The sequence below is a fragment of the Ictidomys tridecemlineatus genome, chromosome 7 (genome assembly GCF_052094955.1).
Source record: "Ictidomys tridecemlineatus isolate mIctTri1 chromosome 7, mIctTri1.hap1, whole genome shotgun sequence".
NCBI classification, from domain to species: Eukaryota; Metazoa; Chordata; class Mammalia; order Rodentia; family Sciuridae; genus Ictidomys; species Ictidomys tridecemlineatus.
The window spans coordinates 96,492,735-96,512,214 of NC_135483.1; the positions used below are offsets into that span (position 1 = coordinate 96,492,735).

General features: G+C 35.6%; 1 protein-coding gene across 8 annotated transcripts in view; it reads left to right on the forward strand.

The window, feature by feature from the left end:
- Insig2 (insulin induced gene 2) overlaps positions 1-18,958 on the forward strand; it is a 31,267-nt gene extending 12,309 nt beyond the window's left edge. For 6 of the 8 annotated variants that reach the window (XM_078017236.1, XM_078017233.1, XM_078017235.1 and 3 more), the window contains exons 2-5: positions 208-577; positions 6,786-6,910; positions 10,056-10,222; positions 18,499-18,958. In XM_078017236.1, coding sequence (XP_077873362.1) covers positions 334-577; positions 6,786-6,910; positions 10,056-10,222; positions 18,499-18,697 — 735 coding nt within the window. In that variant the 5' untranslated portion in view covers positions 208-333 and the 3' untranslated portion in view covers positions 18,698-18,958. Of the gene's footprint in view, positions 1-207; positions 578-6,785; positions 6,911-10,055; positions 10,223-10,398; positions 10,499-11,697; positions 14,787-18,498 lie in introns of those variants that run through there. The other 2 variants (XM_040294100.2, XM_078017240.1) reach the window with 2 other exon arrangements.
- The last annotated feature ends 522 nt before the right edge of the window (positions 18,959-19,480 follow it).

The window sequence follows — 19,480 nt, forward strand, 5'->3', positions numbered from 1 at the left end:
AATACTAGTGTGGCACTTTATTTTTTATTATATCATGCATATAAAATACTTTAAAACCTTTTCTTATTTTGTAAATAACTAATTTAAATAAATGAGTTTGCAAACTTGTCATTTCATTATTTATCTTTTTAAATGAACAAGTATTGAAATAAGAAAAATTATACAATTATGTATCAGACATACTGATCTCTTTCTTATCTTTTGCAGGATTTCTGGTAGGTCATGCTTTAGGACAAGATGTACTGTTGAAGCATCATCTGCTTTGATTCACAAACAGTGGAGCTTTTCAACTGGGACTCTCTCACCCCTACAGCTTATTGAACTTATGAAACCATGGCGGAAGGAGAGACGGAGTTACCTGGGTCCAAAAAGTGTGGCCCATATATCTCATCTGTCACTAGCCAGAGTGTGAACTTGATGATTCGAGGAATAGTCCTTTTTTTAATTGGAGTATTTCTTGCGTTAGTGTTAAATTTGCTTCAGATTCAGAGAAATGTGACACTCTTTCCACCCGATGTGATTGCAAGCATCTTTTCTTCTGCATGGTGGGTACCACCATGCTGTGGCACAGCTTCAGGTATGTGTAGGATATTTCTGCAATGCTTAGAAAGGAAATAGGATAAATAAATATAGAAGTTTTCTGAGCAATAAACTTTTCTTTTAACAAAAACCAGATCAGTTTTATGAAGTATAATTTTAATATAATACAGTGAATCTGTCTTAATGAATAATTTGATGCACCAACTGAATGTAGTCATGTAACCATGAGCATGATCCAGCTATAGAATGCGTCTGTCACCCCTAAAATTATTTTTTTATTCTCTTCTAGTCCATTCCCCCCCTACATCCTTAGGCTCCCTCTGATCTCCTTTCTGTCACCAAAGTTTTATTTCTGTCTATTTTAGGGTGTGATATCAGTGGAACCATGGAGTAGGTACTCTTCTATATCTTGTTTCTTTGTGTCCTTTGAACTTTTAAAATTTAATCCTAAAAACTATCCTGATTCCCTTTAGGATGAGGCATTTAACCTCTTAATCTGGTCTTCCTTCAGCTCAGCTCATCTTGTGTAAGTCTTATTTTAAGTTATTTTGATGATGGTTATTGCTCTTTGATTCTAAGGGTTTGATGTATATAATGTGGTCTTGTTTTGAAGTTGACAAAAACTCAAAAAAATGGAATAATTTAATTCAAGTTTAAGTCTTTGTATTGTTTTTTAGATTTTTGGTATACGTTTTTTCCTTTGTATGTTTTTATTAAATATACCTTAAGAGTAATAAATATTTGGAGATCAATAAAGTAGATTCTCCTTGCTTAAAATAATTATTATTCTATTAGTTGCTTTTGGTTTGTTTTTTGGTGCTGGATGGCATAATGGATAAAGTCTGGATGGCATGTAATGGATAAAGTAGAGCATTTCAGAATGTCTTATTAATACTGAGCTTCCATAATGGATTAACTTTTTCTAATGACTAGGACCAATAGATTAATACTATTTTATATAACTGATAGCAGGAGGAATAGTTATGGTAAAAACACATTCTGATTGAGACAAAAAATTGATTTTTTGCATGTTCCTGCTGAATATACATGAACATAATATAGGTCTTTCTGGGTGTACATAGTAGAACTGGAGGTAGAAGGGTGAATTCAAAAGATGGGGTCAAATTGTAAGACATTTAAAATGACCTCATGAAACCTACAGGACAATTATGTAATCCAAATGCATGGATAGAAGGACACTGTGTGATAAGGTTTTCATGTGGCTTATACATTGATGTCTGAGTATTGCAGCATTCACACTGAAAGAGTAGTTTGTAAAGTTGATGCTTTTTGGTTTCTTGAGGATTACTATTCTCTAAGAGAATTAGCAAAATTGTTCAAAGAGAAGAAACTGTAAGTTGTATTTTATCACTGTCTGCTCTATCTGCTATTTCTCATGTATTTTTGTTTTATTTCACTTATATTCAGAAGAGAAAAATAAAATTTTACCAATACCTTTTTCTAGTTTTTTGTTTATTTTCTCCTAATGTATAATTCTGTCTTGCTGTCATACAAGACTTGGAACAACGTGTGTTTTTAGGATAGAGACAAGGAAGGCTAGAGGCAGGAAAGTTTCCTTATTGCATGTTTCCTAATTTAACAAGTGTTTCCCCTAACCTCAGGGCTCTGTAGGACAACCTCAGATAGAGATGGTGGCATTGTGCCTGTTAGGAGATGAAGAGATGAAAAGAGGAAATCAATGAGCCCAGAGTTCTAAGCCAGTGAATGGTGGGGCTGGGCTCAAGTGTGAAAGCAATTCATACTTCCCACTAGTTGGGATGCCTCTTTTCAAGCCTCAGCTTTCAAGAGATGCTAGGTTTGGATAGAATATACTGGCATGGGTTGAATACTCAGGGTCAGGGCAGGGGAACTTGGCTGAGGTTACATTATACGTCCTTTATGGAGAGAATCCAGCCACATCTATTGCCTGGTCCTTCTGTACCTGTAATGAGGGACCTTTTTTTTTTCACAAAAGGCACTGGGAAACCTAGATACTTGTCAATTATTGCTACCAGTTTTGTTGGGTAGCTCATGGTGTTTAGTGGATGAGAGTAGTCAGGTTTGTGGAAGCTACCAAAGATGGAAAATGGATTGCTGCATAATCTCTCAACCTCCCATTGTCATTTTAGGGAAAATATCAGGGGGAAAAAAAAGAAGTAAATGATATAAGAAAATAGTGTGGGTGAATTTTGGTGTGTATGTTATGTGTATTTGTGTGTGTGTGTGTGTGTGTGTGTGTGTGTGTGTGTGTTGGTATGCGTTTTTCAAACTTTTAAGATTCTTAGCATCATTAAGTCAGAAAAAACTCATAGTCATCATTTGATTTTCCTGTCCAACTAACATTCTTAGACTGAGCAGTTACCTTTTGGAGGGTCACCAGAATCACTGCTTTCTGTCTATAAACAGAAAGGCCTCTGGTTTTCATTTGCTCTCATTCCCTATAGTGCAGGTTGGGTAAAAGTGGTGCTTCTTGAGGAACCTCAAGAGAAGTCGGGTAAACTTCTTTTGATCTTATTTTCCTTTTCTTAGTTCTCTATTTTTCGTTTAACAATGCCGATGTTATAAGTTGATTACCTTTCTTATGTGTGCAGTATACTAGACCTGGAATTAAAAACCTCTTGAACATTATTGAGGACCACAAAGGCATCTTTGTTAAGATTTAAACAGTCCTGGGAATAACTAAATTGGGAAGTTGCCTCAAAGAATCACAAGCATCGAAGTTGAGCCCAAACCTAATGCATTTTTTAAAAATGCATTAAGCATTTAAAAAGGAAAGAAATTTTTCTATTTAGTTATGCAGTCTATCACCCCATTCCTGGAGAGTCCTATAAGATTTCTCCCTTTCATCTTCCATATTCAGCTTCCAAGTTTTGCATCTTTCTTCCATCTCTTTCTTAGTCCTTGCTTGCATTTATCAGTCTTTCTCTTTCTGCTTCTAATTTTGTACTCCCTGCTCACCCTGACTTGTGTTGTATACTCACTACTGTAAGAATGATTGCCTTTCTCTACAACAAAAGTGTTGGCATCATTTTCCTCATCCCAGATTGTTCTCTTTATGATATGTCCCTTGTCTGCTTTGATCTTTCTCAGAGCCATTCTGGACCCTGAAGGTCCCTTCATGCCTCATGTGTATGGTTTCCTGGTAATACCGGCTGTTTTCAGTTGTATCTGCTTTTCCTTGATGCCTACCTGTGATGAGAAAACCTTTTCCATGCTGGTTACCTGCCGAGTTCTCCTAATCTAGGATCACCTGTTCTGTGAAACTTTCCTGACAGTCCAGTATTCCACATCCCCTTAATACATGCAAGGATAGGACCCCTCTGTGCTTTGTCAGTGCTTCACCTAACACAGCATTTTATTTTATAATGTCTGTGCTCACTTTACAACTGGAATCAGTTCTTTTTTTCTTTTAAAATCCCCAGCAAATACCAAGAATCAGATGTACTGTGAAACTTAAATATTTATTGAATGAAACTATTACCATCTTCTGTCATAGTTTTCCAGGGAAGTATATAGCTCATTGAGTGGCTTTGTGTTTTCAATCCCTTTCCTTGAAAAATGTCTAATTTATCTGTGTTCCTTTTGGTGACACTCACTGCATTAAGCACATTACTGTGAAAAGTCATGACTTACACTGGTGTTTTACAAACTTTTGTCTTTAGTCTTGGCAGACTATAACTAGTCCTGGGAAATCACTTAAAGATCTAATAAGAAATACAAATTTTGCATCACAGCACTATCTGATTAATCAGGACCATGTTTTCATATGATTTTACACAGACATGATTTTATCAGTCTCTTGTGTTAAAAAAATAAAAGTGCAGGAAGAGGAAAAGAATCCCAGACATATTGTGCTGAGATCTCAGACGGCGGAGCCTCACAGTGCTGTATATATTGCTATCAGACTCTGCTATGCCTTTATTTAAAAGAAAGAAAGAAGACATTTAATGGGAAGTGACAAGCTTCCTCGAATTCTCCCTCTCAGTGAGCAACCGAGAACCATGCATACTCAATGGATTTGATTTTTATTGGCAAATCCCAAGGTTGGCAGCATGGCAGTTTAAATTCCTTTTTGTGTTTTTGCTTTTTCTCCTCAGTTGTCTCTCACTTGCAAGTCTGACATCACATGCATAAAAATATAGTCAATTTTACTTATTTATATCTTCACATACACATGTCAGTATTCTCTATGTGATAATTCTTTACCTATGGCATCAACTGCTGAGGAAAATTGACTTGGAATGCCTGCTCTTATATGATTTTACTCAGCAACAGGCAAACTGGATCTATATTTATCTATCTATCTATAGAGATAGATACAGATATATTGACCTATCTCCATAGCTATCTATATGTTGTATAAAGAGAGGGAGGGGAACAGAAACGAGGAATGATAGATGAGATGTTAGTTTTATGACCCCGTAGGAAAAAATAAATAAATAAATAACATTCATTTCGATGATTCAACTATTAGGCATTTTAGTTGCTTTTTTTTTTTTTTTTAAATACTGGGAATTCAGCCCAGGAGTAGAGTACTCTACATCCCCAGCCCTTTTTTTAAAAAAATATTTTCGAATCTTTTTGAAACAGGATTTCATTAAGTTGCTAAGACTGGCCTCGAATTTGTGGTCCTTCTACCTCAGCTTTCTGAGTGGCTGGGATTACAGGTGTGCACCACCATATCTGACTAGTTGCCATTTTAAATGTGTACAAATTTAGCAATGCAGTGACATAAAATAGGAAAGTAATATGAAACTTAAATTTTCTAGTAGTTGTTGGAGCTCTGCACTGCTGAGATTTGTTGTTAATCTCTTGATGGTCTGTGAGCCATCTATACTCAGCAATTCTTTAAGTCAGAAGAGTTGTGGACTAGACAATGAATACATAACCGTAGCATCTTATCTCCAGATGGAAGGGATGGTCAGGCAGCCTCTTTCAAATGTTGTTCCATTGGTCTGTGAGCTTGTGATTTTTTTATATTAATTGACTTCCATTTTTCTTTGAAGGTTGAATGCAGAGCTTGTGAGATGTAGCTAACCAATGCCAGGCAGTGAGAAGTTGGGTGGGGTGGGTGCGAGGTGGGGGCATGAGATCCTCATCCTTGGGCACTTAGATTTTGATATAACAGTTTTATCATACGTCATAGGTGGTATTGGACATTTTAGATATGCTTTCCCACTGATGGGACAGTTGTGTCTTTGTTTCCAGAATGGCAGCATAATCAGTCTCTTTTGAGGAAAGCAAATCAAAGCTGCTTTGCTATTTCCTGTTAAATTTAATCTGTGGAAATGCATTTTCTTTATGATTTGTTGAACAATGTTTTGGTTTGTTAAATAGTCTTTTTTATTAACAGCATTTACATTTTCTTCTATGAATGAATAAAATGTTGAGGTTTAACAGTATTTAAGAATTGGCTGAGAATATTTTGAGTCTCAATCATAGACATTTTGTATACAGTAATTGCATTTAGGTGACAGTCAAGATATTCTTTTAAAACTAAGCCAGGTACTAAGATTGTTTCTCCTTTTAACAGTGAACTTAAATTTAAGTGAAAATTAGTAATTCCTACAATTCCTGTGTCTTCCATTCTTTTCTACTTGTAGAATCAATCTTCTGTATAAATTTCTATTGGGAGTTTTCCTTGCTTTTACAGTATGACCTACATTCTTATTAGAGGACCAGCTTAGACAGAAGTGTCAGGAAAAGGTTCCAGAGATAGAAAACTGGGATGAGAAGCTGGTGGGGGCAAGACTAATTCATGGAACAGGACAGCCAGGACCATCAGAATATTGTGTGGATGACGACTTGGGTTTATGTTTCTGGCTTCCCTTTAGGTTTATGTCATTTTAATAGATTATTTCAGGGTTATGGAGGTTTGAGAGAATATTGCTTAACTGGTTTGATTCTTCTTAAGTCTCATAGATATTTGTAGCATAAAAGAAGCATAGATCATCTAGGTTAATCTGCTAAATTGTGAGTCATATGCTTAAGAGTGTTTTGCTATTAGAATTTAGAATACTATTACAATCATTTACAATGCTTTCTTCAGTAGTGTTATCTTCATTCTTTTCTTTGGGAAGGTAAGTTTAAAAATATTAGTGATTGATGTTAAATACTTGAGTTCTTTTTTTCTTATAAACAAAAAAATTTTTAATGCTTTTAGAGGTTATAGTGGTTCTTGGTAGCTTAATTGTTACCAGGATAACATTGGAGATGACTTAATTTTTTTTCTTTTTTTCCTACAGCTGTGATTGGGTTATTATACCCCTGCATTGACAGGCATCTAGGAGAACCACATAAATTTAAAAGAGAGTGGTCCAGTGTAATGCGGTGTGTAGCTGTCTTTGTTGGTATAAATCATGCCAGTGCTATATCCTTTATGCTGTAATGAAATGCGCAATAATAAAGCAGCTTCCAACAAACCAAAGGTTAAACTGTCCCTTGTAGCTTCACCATCATCAGAGTGTGATTATGCCCATTTAGTCATAAAAAGAAAGTGAACTGTATTGTTGAAATATCAAGGTAGCAGCTATGCAGTTATGGTGTGGGAGTAATTCTTTATTTAAATCCCTGTTATTCAATACTACTTAGAAACAACACATTTAAAAAACTTACATGTTTGTCCTAAACTGGATTATTTAATTACTTCCATATAGTTTTGGTAATTCCAAAACTGGGGCAGGTACATTTTAAAAGGCTTTCTTCCCTTTTCTTTCTTAATTTAAGATTTGTCAGTAAGGACATGTAGTGGCTTTGGATATTATTATTTTGTTGTTGTTTCTTTGTTTTTTGTTTTTCTTAATTTAGAGATGTTTTAATTTTTTTAAAGGCAGATTATCATTTACTGGTCTTAACCAATACCAAAAAAACATATAAATATTCTTAAAGGTGGCATTGTAGAAATATCTACCTCAGACCTTGGCCAAAAATAACTTTTTCCCCCAATATATATACATTTAAAGTTCTATCATTTGAAGATTCTGACATTTTTACACAGTTGTTAATGAATATTTTTATAGTTCTAGTGAGAAATGAGGTAGCCACCATTACCTTGCTTCCTTCTGTATCACAGAAAAAAATGTTCTCCTCTAGGACACATGGTTTTGCCCTCAAGGATTTCATTCTGTCATTTTCCCTACTTTCTTTCCTCTACCTCCTCCCCACCCTCTGCCTTTTCTTTGTAGAAGAGAATTTGGGAAATGCTAGTTCTGTCTTCTTTCATCTAGAAGATATGGTTTAGGCAGTAGAAGTGGCAGGAACCTTGGGAACCAGAAAGAGGAAGAAGTGAGACTCAGGCTACCAAGAGCACCTTTGTCACTGTACTGTGCTCAGGGCAGGCAGGTAACCTGAGAGAGGGTGGGTCATCAGGCAAGTTAATTCCTGGGCCTTTCACCAAAAGATTGAGGTGTTTTTTTTATAAACTTGGGAACAAAAACCACAGAAGTAGGCAGGGACCTGGATTCTAAAAACAATTACAGTGCCCAGTTTCACTGGTCTTGCAGGTCTGTGAATCTGAAAATCTCTCAGGGGCAGTTATTATTTTGGTTTTCTGTTTCTTTTTGTAGTAAATAGTTTTCAACATGTTTATTTTGGTGAACTTTTTGACATTTAGGATTTTATAAAAAAACAAATGTAGTGGTTAGGAGTGCTTAAAGAGATAAAACCATGGACTATAATATCTAGAAAGGAACTGAGAAGTTACCTAGCTTCATGTTTTCTTTGTGAAGATATAAGACACATGGATACCAGAAAGTCTGGGTCATTTGCTAAGACATTGCCGGACTGTGACAGAACTGAGAGCAGGCCCCGGAGCTCCTAACTCAGGTCTGGGGACCTCTCATTTTCCTCTCTAGGAGCTTCGTAGGTGTGCACATCCCTCTCTTTCTGCTGGGTTAGATAGACCTTCCTGTCCCACACATTTTGGCTGCAATCTCTGTTTTTAAGTAAAGAAAATTACATAGCATTTTCTAGCATTTTATAAACTTTCCATATAACATTATTTGCTTTTTTTCACTTTTTTCTTTCTCAATGAAATTCTTAAATATAACCATCTTAACTGTCCTATCTGTTCTTTATGCAAAACTCAAAATACTTACAAAATCTAGAGCACAGACTCCTCATATTAGGTTCCCTAGACTTTAGAAAATCACATGGTACTACTTTTAAGATTGATGTACTTGACTTGCTTACTCTGGAATCTCCATTATTTTGCTTACCTCTTATTGAAGTCAATTTATTTAGCAAAGATGAACCTCATTAATAGCAAATTCCTCTCTTTATGTGAACATTTATTTATTGTTCAAAGGGATCAGCACTCAAAATATTTTCTTTAGAGTGTAAGTATAATGACAGCTAAAGAATAAGAAAATGCTTTTCCAGGGAGAATACCCATTTGAGCTATAGGTTTCTTGATAAATCAAACTTAAGCAAGGAATGACATTAAGGAAGTGACACTAAACAGCCCTGAGATGCTGAGAAGTCAGCAAGCTGGGTGTTCAGGATGTTGGTCTGGCAGGGGTACAGTACAGGGTGATGATAAACAGTGGGTGTTGAAAGAAACAGGAAATGACTTTATGTGCATTTGGGGGGAACTTCACTTTAATTGTAGCATGGACAGTTAGTTTGGTGAGATATGTAGCCCCCTATCCCCCCGCCCAAGGAGCTGGTTATAGAGCCAAGATATGGCCTTTGGGACATAGATAATGCCCTTTTAATGACACTTGAAATTAATTCCTTTAGTATAATCCTCTAGCAAAGAAATGAGAAAATTGAATTTGTAAAGCATCGTTTTGCCTAGAGATTTTGGAATAGAAAAGGGCTGTACATTTGTGAATAGATGCTTAAGTAGGTGACGGAAATAAAATATTTGCACAAACTGTCCTATACTAGAAAGTCTCAGGCACCAAAATAGCTTGGCAGGTTGCAAGATAATGTTCACTTCAAGGCTTTATCCTCAACAAATTAAAACTAGAACAGTTGACATAATAGAAAGGGATACTGTGTCCTTGGTACTCTTGTTTCTGAACTGCATTATTATAAAATGTGTCTGTCAGTAAATCATGTAGAAAATGTGGTACCCTGTTAAATAGCTGTCAACTCTTCTATTTTCAAGTCCTGTATGATTTTCAAGTAATTCTAAACCTGTTTGAAAAGTAATATTGGTTTCCTTTTTCACAAGTGTGTCTCTTTAGCAACACTACTGTTCCAAAGCTTGCAGTTACATGTTCAACAAAGACAGGATTTCTTAAATAATGGGTCTGATCTTATAATTGGGAATGACTATAGGCTATTATTTTTTGGTGAGGTTACAGGGTTGGTAAGATGCCTTCACTATATCTGGTATTTGGAAAATTCCAGAGGCAGCTTTAATCCCACCTAGCCCCAGGTATGATATTAAAAAAATGAATATACTCAAGAATGAACAATTCTTTAACAGTGATATCTCTTATTTTAGAAAAATGAATAGGTAATTCTGTTTTACAAGTTTTAAGATGATTCTTTAACACTGATCTCAGAAAGTGGATTTTGATAACAACATACAATTGTCTCTCACACTGGCTGCACTATCCATTGGAATGTGGTGGACTTTTGATAGATCTAGAAGTGGTTTTGGTCTTGGAGTAGGAATCGCTTTCTTGGCAACAGTGGTCACTCAACTGCTAGTCTATAATGGTGTTTATCAGTAAGTATTCATTTTAGTTCTTGATTGCTAGGTAAATAAATTATAACTGTATTTAGATTGAGATCTTTGAAATTGCATTATCCAGCATGATCTACAGAATAACTTATTTTTATTGTAATATTTTAGATGTACAGGTACTTCCTCTGTGGGTTGTTAAAATGTTTCTGTTATCCTAGATATACATCTCCAGACTTTCTGTATGTTCGTTCTTGGTTACCTTGTATTTTTTTTGCTGGAGGCATAACAATGGGAAATATTGGCCGACAACTTGCAATGGTAAGCTGATGCTTATTATTCCCTTTTCTGTATGTGATGCATGAGTTTTCTTTAAATGGAAGTCCTTTAAGAGAAAGCAATTTTTGAAGACAACAAATGTACTTTGGTTGAAATAAATCATTTGGAAGAATTTAATCACATTTAAAGGAGGATCGAAAGTTCAAAGCCAGCCTCAGCAACTAAGCAAGACCCTGTCTCAAAAAATAAAAAGGACTGGGGGTGTAGCTCAGTGGAAGAGCATCCATAGGTACAATCCTTGTACAAAAAAACCCAAAACACCAAAATTTAAAAAAAAAAAAAGTTGAGGACTTATTAGAGAGAAAAGCCAAAATGTGTCATGGATAGGGTAATATAATTTATATAGACTAATAGGGATTTTCAAATCTTTTTCCCCCCTTTTTAATTTCCACTTCATCAAAAATGGACAGTTTTAAAAGTAAAGAGCTACTAATAATCACATTGCTAGAGTATTTGTAAATTAAGAATGTCTCCAGTGAATCAAGGTATTTGATTATTTTAGTTATGAAGGAAAAGGACATTGTTGGTAATGCCAGTCATGGTGGCACCAGTTAGGGAGTAACATTCAGAGGCCATGGCAGTTCATGAATAAGTGCTGTCACTTTTACCATTTCATCCAGTTTAGACAATGGAGTAATTTACTTTGCTATCTTTTTGATAATCTGGACACCCAATTATTTTAATTCCATTGGTTTTCTTTATTTGAATTGTGGTTATGTTTTTATACTTGTATATTAATAATACTGTTTTGATGGGAAGCTTTTGTAATGTGATAATTTTTTCCTTTGAGCCATAAACTGATCTGAAAAAACAATCATCCAAATTCACTTCATCAGTCTTGTCCTTAGTTCACGACTTGCTTCACTGCAGACTTGCTTTACTGAGCAAAGAAACCTACTTTGTTTCCTCTCCTCTCATCTGATAGGATTGATCTGAATTATAGACTCTTGTTCATAATGCAGAGACCTCATTTTTCTCCTGCTTTTGGCTGTGGCAATTTCTCTTGTAGAATTTGAATTTGCTTTTACCCTATCCATTTATCATTTAATCTTTTATTACTCAGATTCTTTGAGGAATAAAGTGGGCATATGTTAAAAGTATTCATTTTTGGAGCAGTTTGTTTTATTTGGAAGTTGCAATTCAAAAGAGATTTTAATCTGTTAACCTTTTAATTTTTGCAGTATGAATGTAAAGTTATTGCAGAAAAGTCTCATCAAGAATGAAGATGGCAAAAATATATCTTTTGTACAGAAAAACAAGAAGAAAAGGGCATGTAAATGACAGATATATCAACAAAACTAAGGACTATAAAATTGCCAGGATGCAATTTTTTCCTTTGATCAGTGTGTATAGATAATGCACACACATGCTACTGCTGCAATCTGTGATTGCTTCATCTGTAAATCAGTTGCAAACCTTTATGTATTTGACTTAAATAACTAAGATATATGTGCACTACATGTAAAAATATGTTGATTAGTAGATGGGATTTTAAAATTCATTTTAAACATACCATACATTGTATCACAATGTAGATGTGCCAAAACACTCTCTTATTGTCACAAAGAGTATAAGAATGCTTTGAACAATTTATAAATGTTCTGAAATAAAGCATAAGAGAAAAGCCAAAAAACAAACAAACACAAAGCAAATGGGAAGCTGGTGTTTTCTCTTTCACCTACTGTTGTGTCTTTTTATTTTTCTAATCACAGCGGTATGAGTTATGCATGCCCTGATGTGTGTTAGTTTCTATTTTAATGTTGTTTCAGAGAATTTTGAGTATTTTAATATCTGATGGCAAAGAACTTCCATAGAATGATTTCAAACCTGCATCAAACCCAAAGAGTAATTTTCTGTTTTGACAGATTTTGCTGGAGGTATATGTAATGAGCAGGTGAGGTTATCAGCTCACTCTGAGTCTAAATTTGAAAGAATGTATGTAATTAAAAGTTAGAAAGTTTAAATAGAATAAGTAAATGTTTGGGGACTTCAAAGTCACCTTCTGCAGTGCCACGAAGTGTAGAGTGATATTATCTGTCATTTTCATTACAGAAGCTCACTGCTTTTGCACGAGCAACATATAAGAAACTCCAAACAGATCAAAATGAGGTTTCTCATTCTATTGGGTTCTGTAACATATTGGGTTCTGTAAAGCAAACCTCTTTATTTAGGCTTAGTCATATGACTGTCAGAGGAATGCCTGGATTTGCAATCTTATATGCAACTGGGAAATAGATGGGTATATGCTTTCTTATGTATTCATGTCTGCTAGTGAGCAAATAGTTCAAATTTGCTGAAGAATGTATTCAGTTGGCATTTTGTGCATATTAAAGATCTTGGTAACAGTTTTTGGCATATCTTTTTAACATCTAGAGCCATTTAAGTATGGCTTAAACATATTCTTAGCTAATGTTTTCCCCCTAATTTTTCTTTTTGAAATTGTCGACAATTGTCTGATACACAAGGGCAAAAATCTTCTGAGTATTCTGGTGAGTGTGTGTGAATGAGTGAGAGTGTCAATGTAAATATGTATGTGCATGTGCTCTTGCTTTCCTAGAATGTCAAGTGAATATTTTAAAATTTTTGGTTTTAAAACAATTACTATCAGACTGCAATCTTGTATGCCAAACTTTATTCTGCTTTTATGTTTTCAGGCTGAAAGTTTGAAAAATCCTAGGAGGATTTCATGTTGAGTATGTGTACACAAGCTTAACTAGAGTGGTGGTAAACATACTACTATAATTTATTATTCTATCTTCCAGATAATGTTATTCATTTAGAACAAATAAAGTATATTTTTAGAATCAACTTTGTAAGCATTATAAAATCTTTAATAAGTTATAAGGTCTATGATGTATTTACTTTGAAAATTGCTGTTAAAAGCAAGATGTATTAAATATGTAATTATAATCTTGGCTAAGAGTCATTTTTTTTTCTCCTTGCAGTAAGTGTTTAGAACATAGTGTTATGGATTAATCTTATAAAATTAACGTGATTGAACGTAATGAATGATGGTGAAAGGAAACAGTATTGGGGAGATTGTCAGTAGAGTGCTTGAATTATTTTCAGATCATCTAGACCCAAAGAAAGATAATTATGGCAAAAAATAAAAAGGTTTCAATATTTTGTTAAATATGCAAATATATAACACCTGGTTTTTTTTCATGAAAGTGGTAAACATTTTTAATATTGATATATTGTTTCTATATCTTTAAAGTTATAGGAATTCAGATAGCTGAAAACTGGACTAAAAAAACACAAGAAAACAATAAAAATTAACAAGTCAGATCTCTACTAATACTTTGTTGTAAAATTTGTTTATTTGCACTGAACCAGTTTACCTTCATTAAGGCCATGGGACCTCTCAATGGTGTACATATGTCACGTATCTTCTACTTCCAGGTTTGGTCAAATCCTCCTTTGTCTCACTTATTTTCTGTATAAGGCAATGCTTCAGTAATGATTGGAATAGTAGAGTCTGAGCTCTGTGTGTCTGAGAAAATCTGTTTTATTCTTGAAGAACAGTTTAGCAGGCTAGAGAATTCTAGGTTCACCATTTTCTTTTTCCTCCTCTAACTCTTTGAAGATTTTTAACTTCATGTCTTCTCTCTTATCACATCTCTGCTGTTTGTGTGATTTTCCTTCCTTTGTAGGCAATCTGTCTTTTACTCCAAATATTTTACACTATTTTCTCTTTATCCTCAAGATTTTTCAGTTTCTCTCTAATTTGTTGAGCTGTAGATTTGTTTTTACACTTTCAGTCGTGAGCTCATGGTTTTATTTCTTGAAAATTCTTCCTTTTTTTCTTTTTATAATTTTAGCACACATATTTTCCCATATTTTTTATTGGTGCATCATAGTTATACATCATGGTGGGATTTATTTTTACATATTCATGCATGTATACAATATAACGATATAATTTAGTCAGTATCATTCCCCAGTATTTCTGGAAAATTCTTAAATGTAGCTCCACATTGGAATCACATGTAGACCTATAAAACAATGCTGATGCTTGGGTCCTTTCCCCGAAGAGATTGGTATCTTTGGTCTGGGATGGGCTCAAGCATTAGGAATTTTATAAGTTCCCCAGGTACAGCCTAGGTTGCCACCCACTGGTACAGTTTTATGTAAGATTAAGAGGAAGGGCCCAGGTGAAAGAGATGAGATGTGTAGTGACACTGGAAATACAGAAAAAGGGATGCTTTGAGATACACTTTAGAATAAAATCATTGCAACTTAGTGTATTGGGTGTGAAGGTTAAGGAAAAGGAAGAGTCAAAGTTGACTTTAATTTTCTATCTTAGGAAAATAAGTAGATGATATTTCTATAAACCAAAAGAGGAATGGAGAGCAGTATGTGAGTGGGTAAAGTTAATGAGTTGGTTTGACATTTTCAGGTTGAGTTATGTAGGGGAATTCTAGAAAAGATACTAGAAGCATTTGGGTATTTGAGTCTAAGTGACTATATGTAAATGAGAGAGTCATCAGCATATAGCTGTAATTAATGAAGCTGTGGGAGTGTATGAGCTCACCTAGGGAGTATGTTATGATGAAAAGAAGTCTGAGGTATACCAGTAAGTTGCCAGAGAAGTTTGAAGGAGATAAAGGGCAATTGTCCAGGAGTGGGAAGAAAACCAGAAAAGAGTGCTGTGGGTCAACCAAGGTCGGAGAAAGTTCTAGGCAGAGGGCAACTGGTATTACAAAGTATAGTTGGATGGGTGAATTATTCTAGAGATAAAGGAGATAATATTTAGTCATTTTATATTGAAAATGCTTTTTCCAACATGTTAAATTTTAGAATAGTTAATTGTATACTAGTAGAATAGCTCACAAAATGTTTTTTAATATCTATTTTATTGGTGTGTAGTAACTATATAAAATGCTGTTTCATTATGGCATATTGGTACACGCATGTAACATTATTTGATCAATTTCACTTACCCAAGAGCACCCCTTACCTTCCCATCCTCCCTCTCCCTTGCTCCCCGCTTCTAGCTTCCCCTTTATTTACTCTGTTGTCTTCCCTCTATTTTTATCATGTGCCCCTCCCCCACTAGCTTCTACATATGAGAGAAGACATATAATACTTTATATGTCTTATATATATAATACATATAATTGTCTTTCTGAGTCTGGCTAATTTTGCTTAACATGATGCTCTCCAATTATATTCATTTTCCTGTAAATAACATAATATCATTCTTCTTTATGGTTGAATAAAATTTTGATTTTTGTGTTTATGTATATACACACACACATATATTCACACTATATATGTATACACATTATATATGTGTGTATGTTTATGTTTTCATCTCACATTTCTTTATCATAACGTATTTTAAGAAAAACCTGATCACTGGTAGTGAGCTGGGGGAAGCTAGAAGACTTTGAGGGAATGATGTTTTAGGACAGCATCTTTCAAGAATGGACACAGGAGCTAAGGAGAGATGGGGAAAGAATTGCCATCCAGTTTTGAGGCCACCACGGACCCAGGTTAGGGTCCATGGTTATTCCATGTCTGAGTGGATTTAGCAACCTGTTAGTTTAAACCAACCATGATGGATTAGGTTGATTCCAGTTGGGGATTGACTGGTCAGCTTGGCACAAATGTGAGTGAAAAATTAATGGCTCCTAATGAAAGATCAAGGATAAATCATAGGATCCAGACTAATTGGGAAGGAAGCTGAGTCAGCATGCTGATCTGTCCATACAAGGGCATAGGATCAAGTCAAAGGACTGCAAATCTGAAGGAGATGAGAAACCCTGTTTAACAAGTCGGTGGAGGTAGGTTTGGGGTTTGTAGGTTGAGAGGAATATAGAGGAACACTTCCAGAACTTGATCAGGCACAGGCTTAACAACTGTGTTTAACCCCATTCAGTGGAATGGGTAAAGATGAACAGCAGTGGAGTAGAGGTGCCTGGCCTGGGTGATCAGATGTCAATACTGATGGGGATGTTACCTGGAATGATCTCAGAGGGCAGGTTGAAAGGAAGGGAGTTATCGGTACTTTGCCATCCAGTGGAATAATTATCTGAGTGCCTTCTTTGTATTGGAATTATAAATTAAATGGGATTCCCTCTTTAAGGTATGTGTGTTCATATACACACGTGCATATGTGTATTTTAGGTATTTATCATCATGCTAGGGATTCTGAAATTTCATAATACACGAATCATTTTAATCCTGTTCAGAGACATATTTTTATTCTAGGAAAATCTGTCTCTTATGTGTCATTTCTAGTCTTTTCATCTGAAAAGTCCTATTCATCATTGACCTATGGTTTCTATTTTATGTACATCTCTTAGCTTTTCTCTTCCATGCTACATTCTAGAAGAATTATTTAACTGGATCTTCCAGCTCACTGAGTTGCTCTTTAGTTGTATCCATTCAGCACTCAGCCTATCAGTTTAGTTTTTAATTTCAATGATCACTATTTTAATTTCTAAGATCTTCATTTTTTTAATGAGGCATATTGCTATGGTATCATCTGAGGATATTTAATTACTCTTCTCCTAAAATTTTAAACTCTGCCAGCCAGTCTGTAGTACACCCTTGGCATGCCTTGGGCTCATGGCCATGCTTCTGAGGACAGAGTGCCCACACTTAACACTCATATCAGAAGGTGATGCTGACTTGTCTGCCCCATGCCAGGGTTGGAGAGGAGAAGTGTGGAAGGGTTAGTCAGCCTGGCTCCTTCCTCAGAACCATCACGTCAGTTGCCTGGGCATTTCTAGTACCAGCCATCAGCTACCTCTGAGCTTAGACTCTAGCTTTCGTTTTTGGCCAATTCTCCCCTTCAGTGTTTTGAACTGTTGTTTTCCTTCATCCAACGCTCTCAATTATTTTCTTCTTTCTGGGACTCCATGTAGTTCTGGTGCATGGAAGACAACTTCTTATTTTACAACTTCTTTGTAAAGTCTTTTGTTGTTGCTATTTCTATGGATTTGTGGTAGGAGGAAACAGTTATAGTTTACCTTCTCTGCTGGGGACTGGAAGCTAGGGCCTTCTGCTTGCTAGCATATCTACTGCTGAACTATACCCCCCACCTCTGTCACCACTTTCTTTTATACAAAAAAATCATGCCATCTTCCTACTCATTTGCCTTTACATTTCAGAAACTCAAGTCAGTCTGTAATGAGATAAACAGGTTAAGTCAGGGGTTTCTTGCTGGGTCTCAAGAAAAAGTGTGCTGTAGAGGTTTTTGCTCTTGAAATAACACATAGCACACTTGGTTCATGGTGCCAGCAAGTATCCTCATGTCTGCTCCTGTGTGCATCCCTTTTTTTCATCGCTGATGAGATCTGTGGAACCTGTCATCTTTCTTTGTGATTTACAAGATAGACTTTTCCAGGGTATGTCAACTGTCCTGAAGACAATGTTGTTAAGTATCGGATTTGGCAGATCAGATAGATAATGATGTGCCTTGGAAAGACTGGGCTATTGATGAGCCTCATGTCAAAACTGACTGCCATATATGGACGATTTTTCCTTTTCACTGTCTCCCTAGTTTCAGTTTCCACAAGAATTTTCATGAGCAAGGGGCAGTTTTGATTCCATATCAAAATCGTGCTCTAGTAGCTGTGTCCTATTCTGCTTTCTCATGGCAGGATTTGTAACTGCTTATCCTTGCATGGTTTTTAAAGTCCATCTTGGGCTTTAAAAGTAATGAGCACTTGGGAGACATATTGCCATTTAAAAATATATTTTATTACTGTTATAAAAACAGTAAACTCAGGACCACTGTGCTTCCTTGAGATTGTTTCATTTGCAAGATTTGTCTCTCTTTGGGAAACATTTTCTGGGGAAACTGGTACAGACTGTGATCATGGACCAATTCATTGTAAGGAGCAATTGAGCAGACAAAGGAAAGAAAGAACCCAAGTGCTGAATCTGTTTGTTTTAGAAGAGAAATTTCTAAAATGCATTCCTTGGGAGTTTCTGCCACTGAATGAAACTCATTTCTATTCCCTTTCTAGTCATCACATGTCACTCCTAGATCTTCTGGGAATGTCTGCTCAACCAAAGTATGACAGTGGCAGTTCTGCTGTGAAACAATCTTTCTGCATGTGCAAAAGCTGGAGATTTTCAGCAGGACATTACAGAAAGACAAAGTGCTACCCCATCACCTTAGGGTCAGTTGGATGCACCTGGTATGCAAAGTCTCTGCGCACTTGACTTGGGAAATCTGCAGACTGACAAATTTAAGATGAAGCTTAAAACTGTTTACAAAGACAAATCTTTGTGGAATTTTCAATGCCTTAGACCTGGTGCACGTCAAGATCATGCCTGTCCAAGTGAAAACAAGCCAGTACATGTTGCAGATCTTTCCAGAATGTATGTAAAATTCATTTTAAACTTGAGTCAGGTTGAGATTGTTTTTTCCTAAAGAAAAATAAATTGGTGAAAAATAAATGTTTGACATTTTTATCTTTGAAATAGCAACTCATTTTCATTTATGTGTATCTTGGTTGGTGTATTAGGACACTGTCCACTGTAAAAAATTAACACTTGAAATCTCAGGTTTATTTCTCACATGTGACATAAGTAGGTTTATTTCTCACATATGTTACATGAACAGCTTGGGTGGTAGGAGGCTGGGTTTGCTCCACCATGGTATGTATCCTCATTTGTCACCAAGGCAGAGAAAGTGGAGGCATGGGCCCTAGTGTCCACTCTTCTCTCCTTGAACCCAGAAGCAATGTGCTGTACTTCTGCTGGGCTCATCAAACAGGACTTACCTCCTGGGTAAGTCCCCTGGGGGTAGAGAATAGCCAAATATTGGTGATCATTGATAATGTCCACCACTGCAGTAGCATTCTCTTCTCACTAGAATATTCTCCCTTAATGATTCATCATGAATACAACTACAAGAAAATATTTTTGTGGTATAAATTTAAAACAAGAATTTGAAATGCACAATACAAACTTTGTATTTCTAAGTCCTGGACTGGTGAGAAA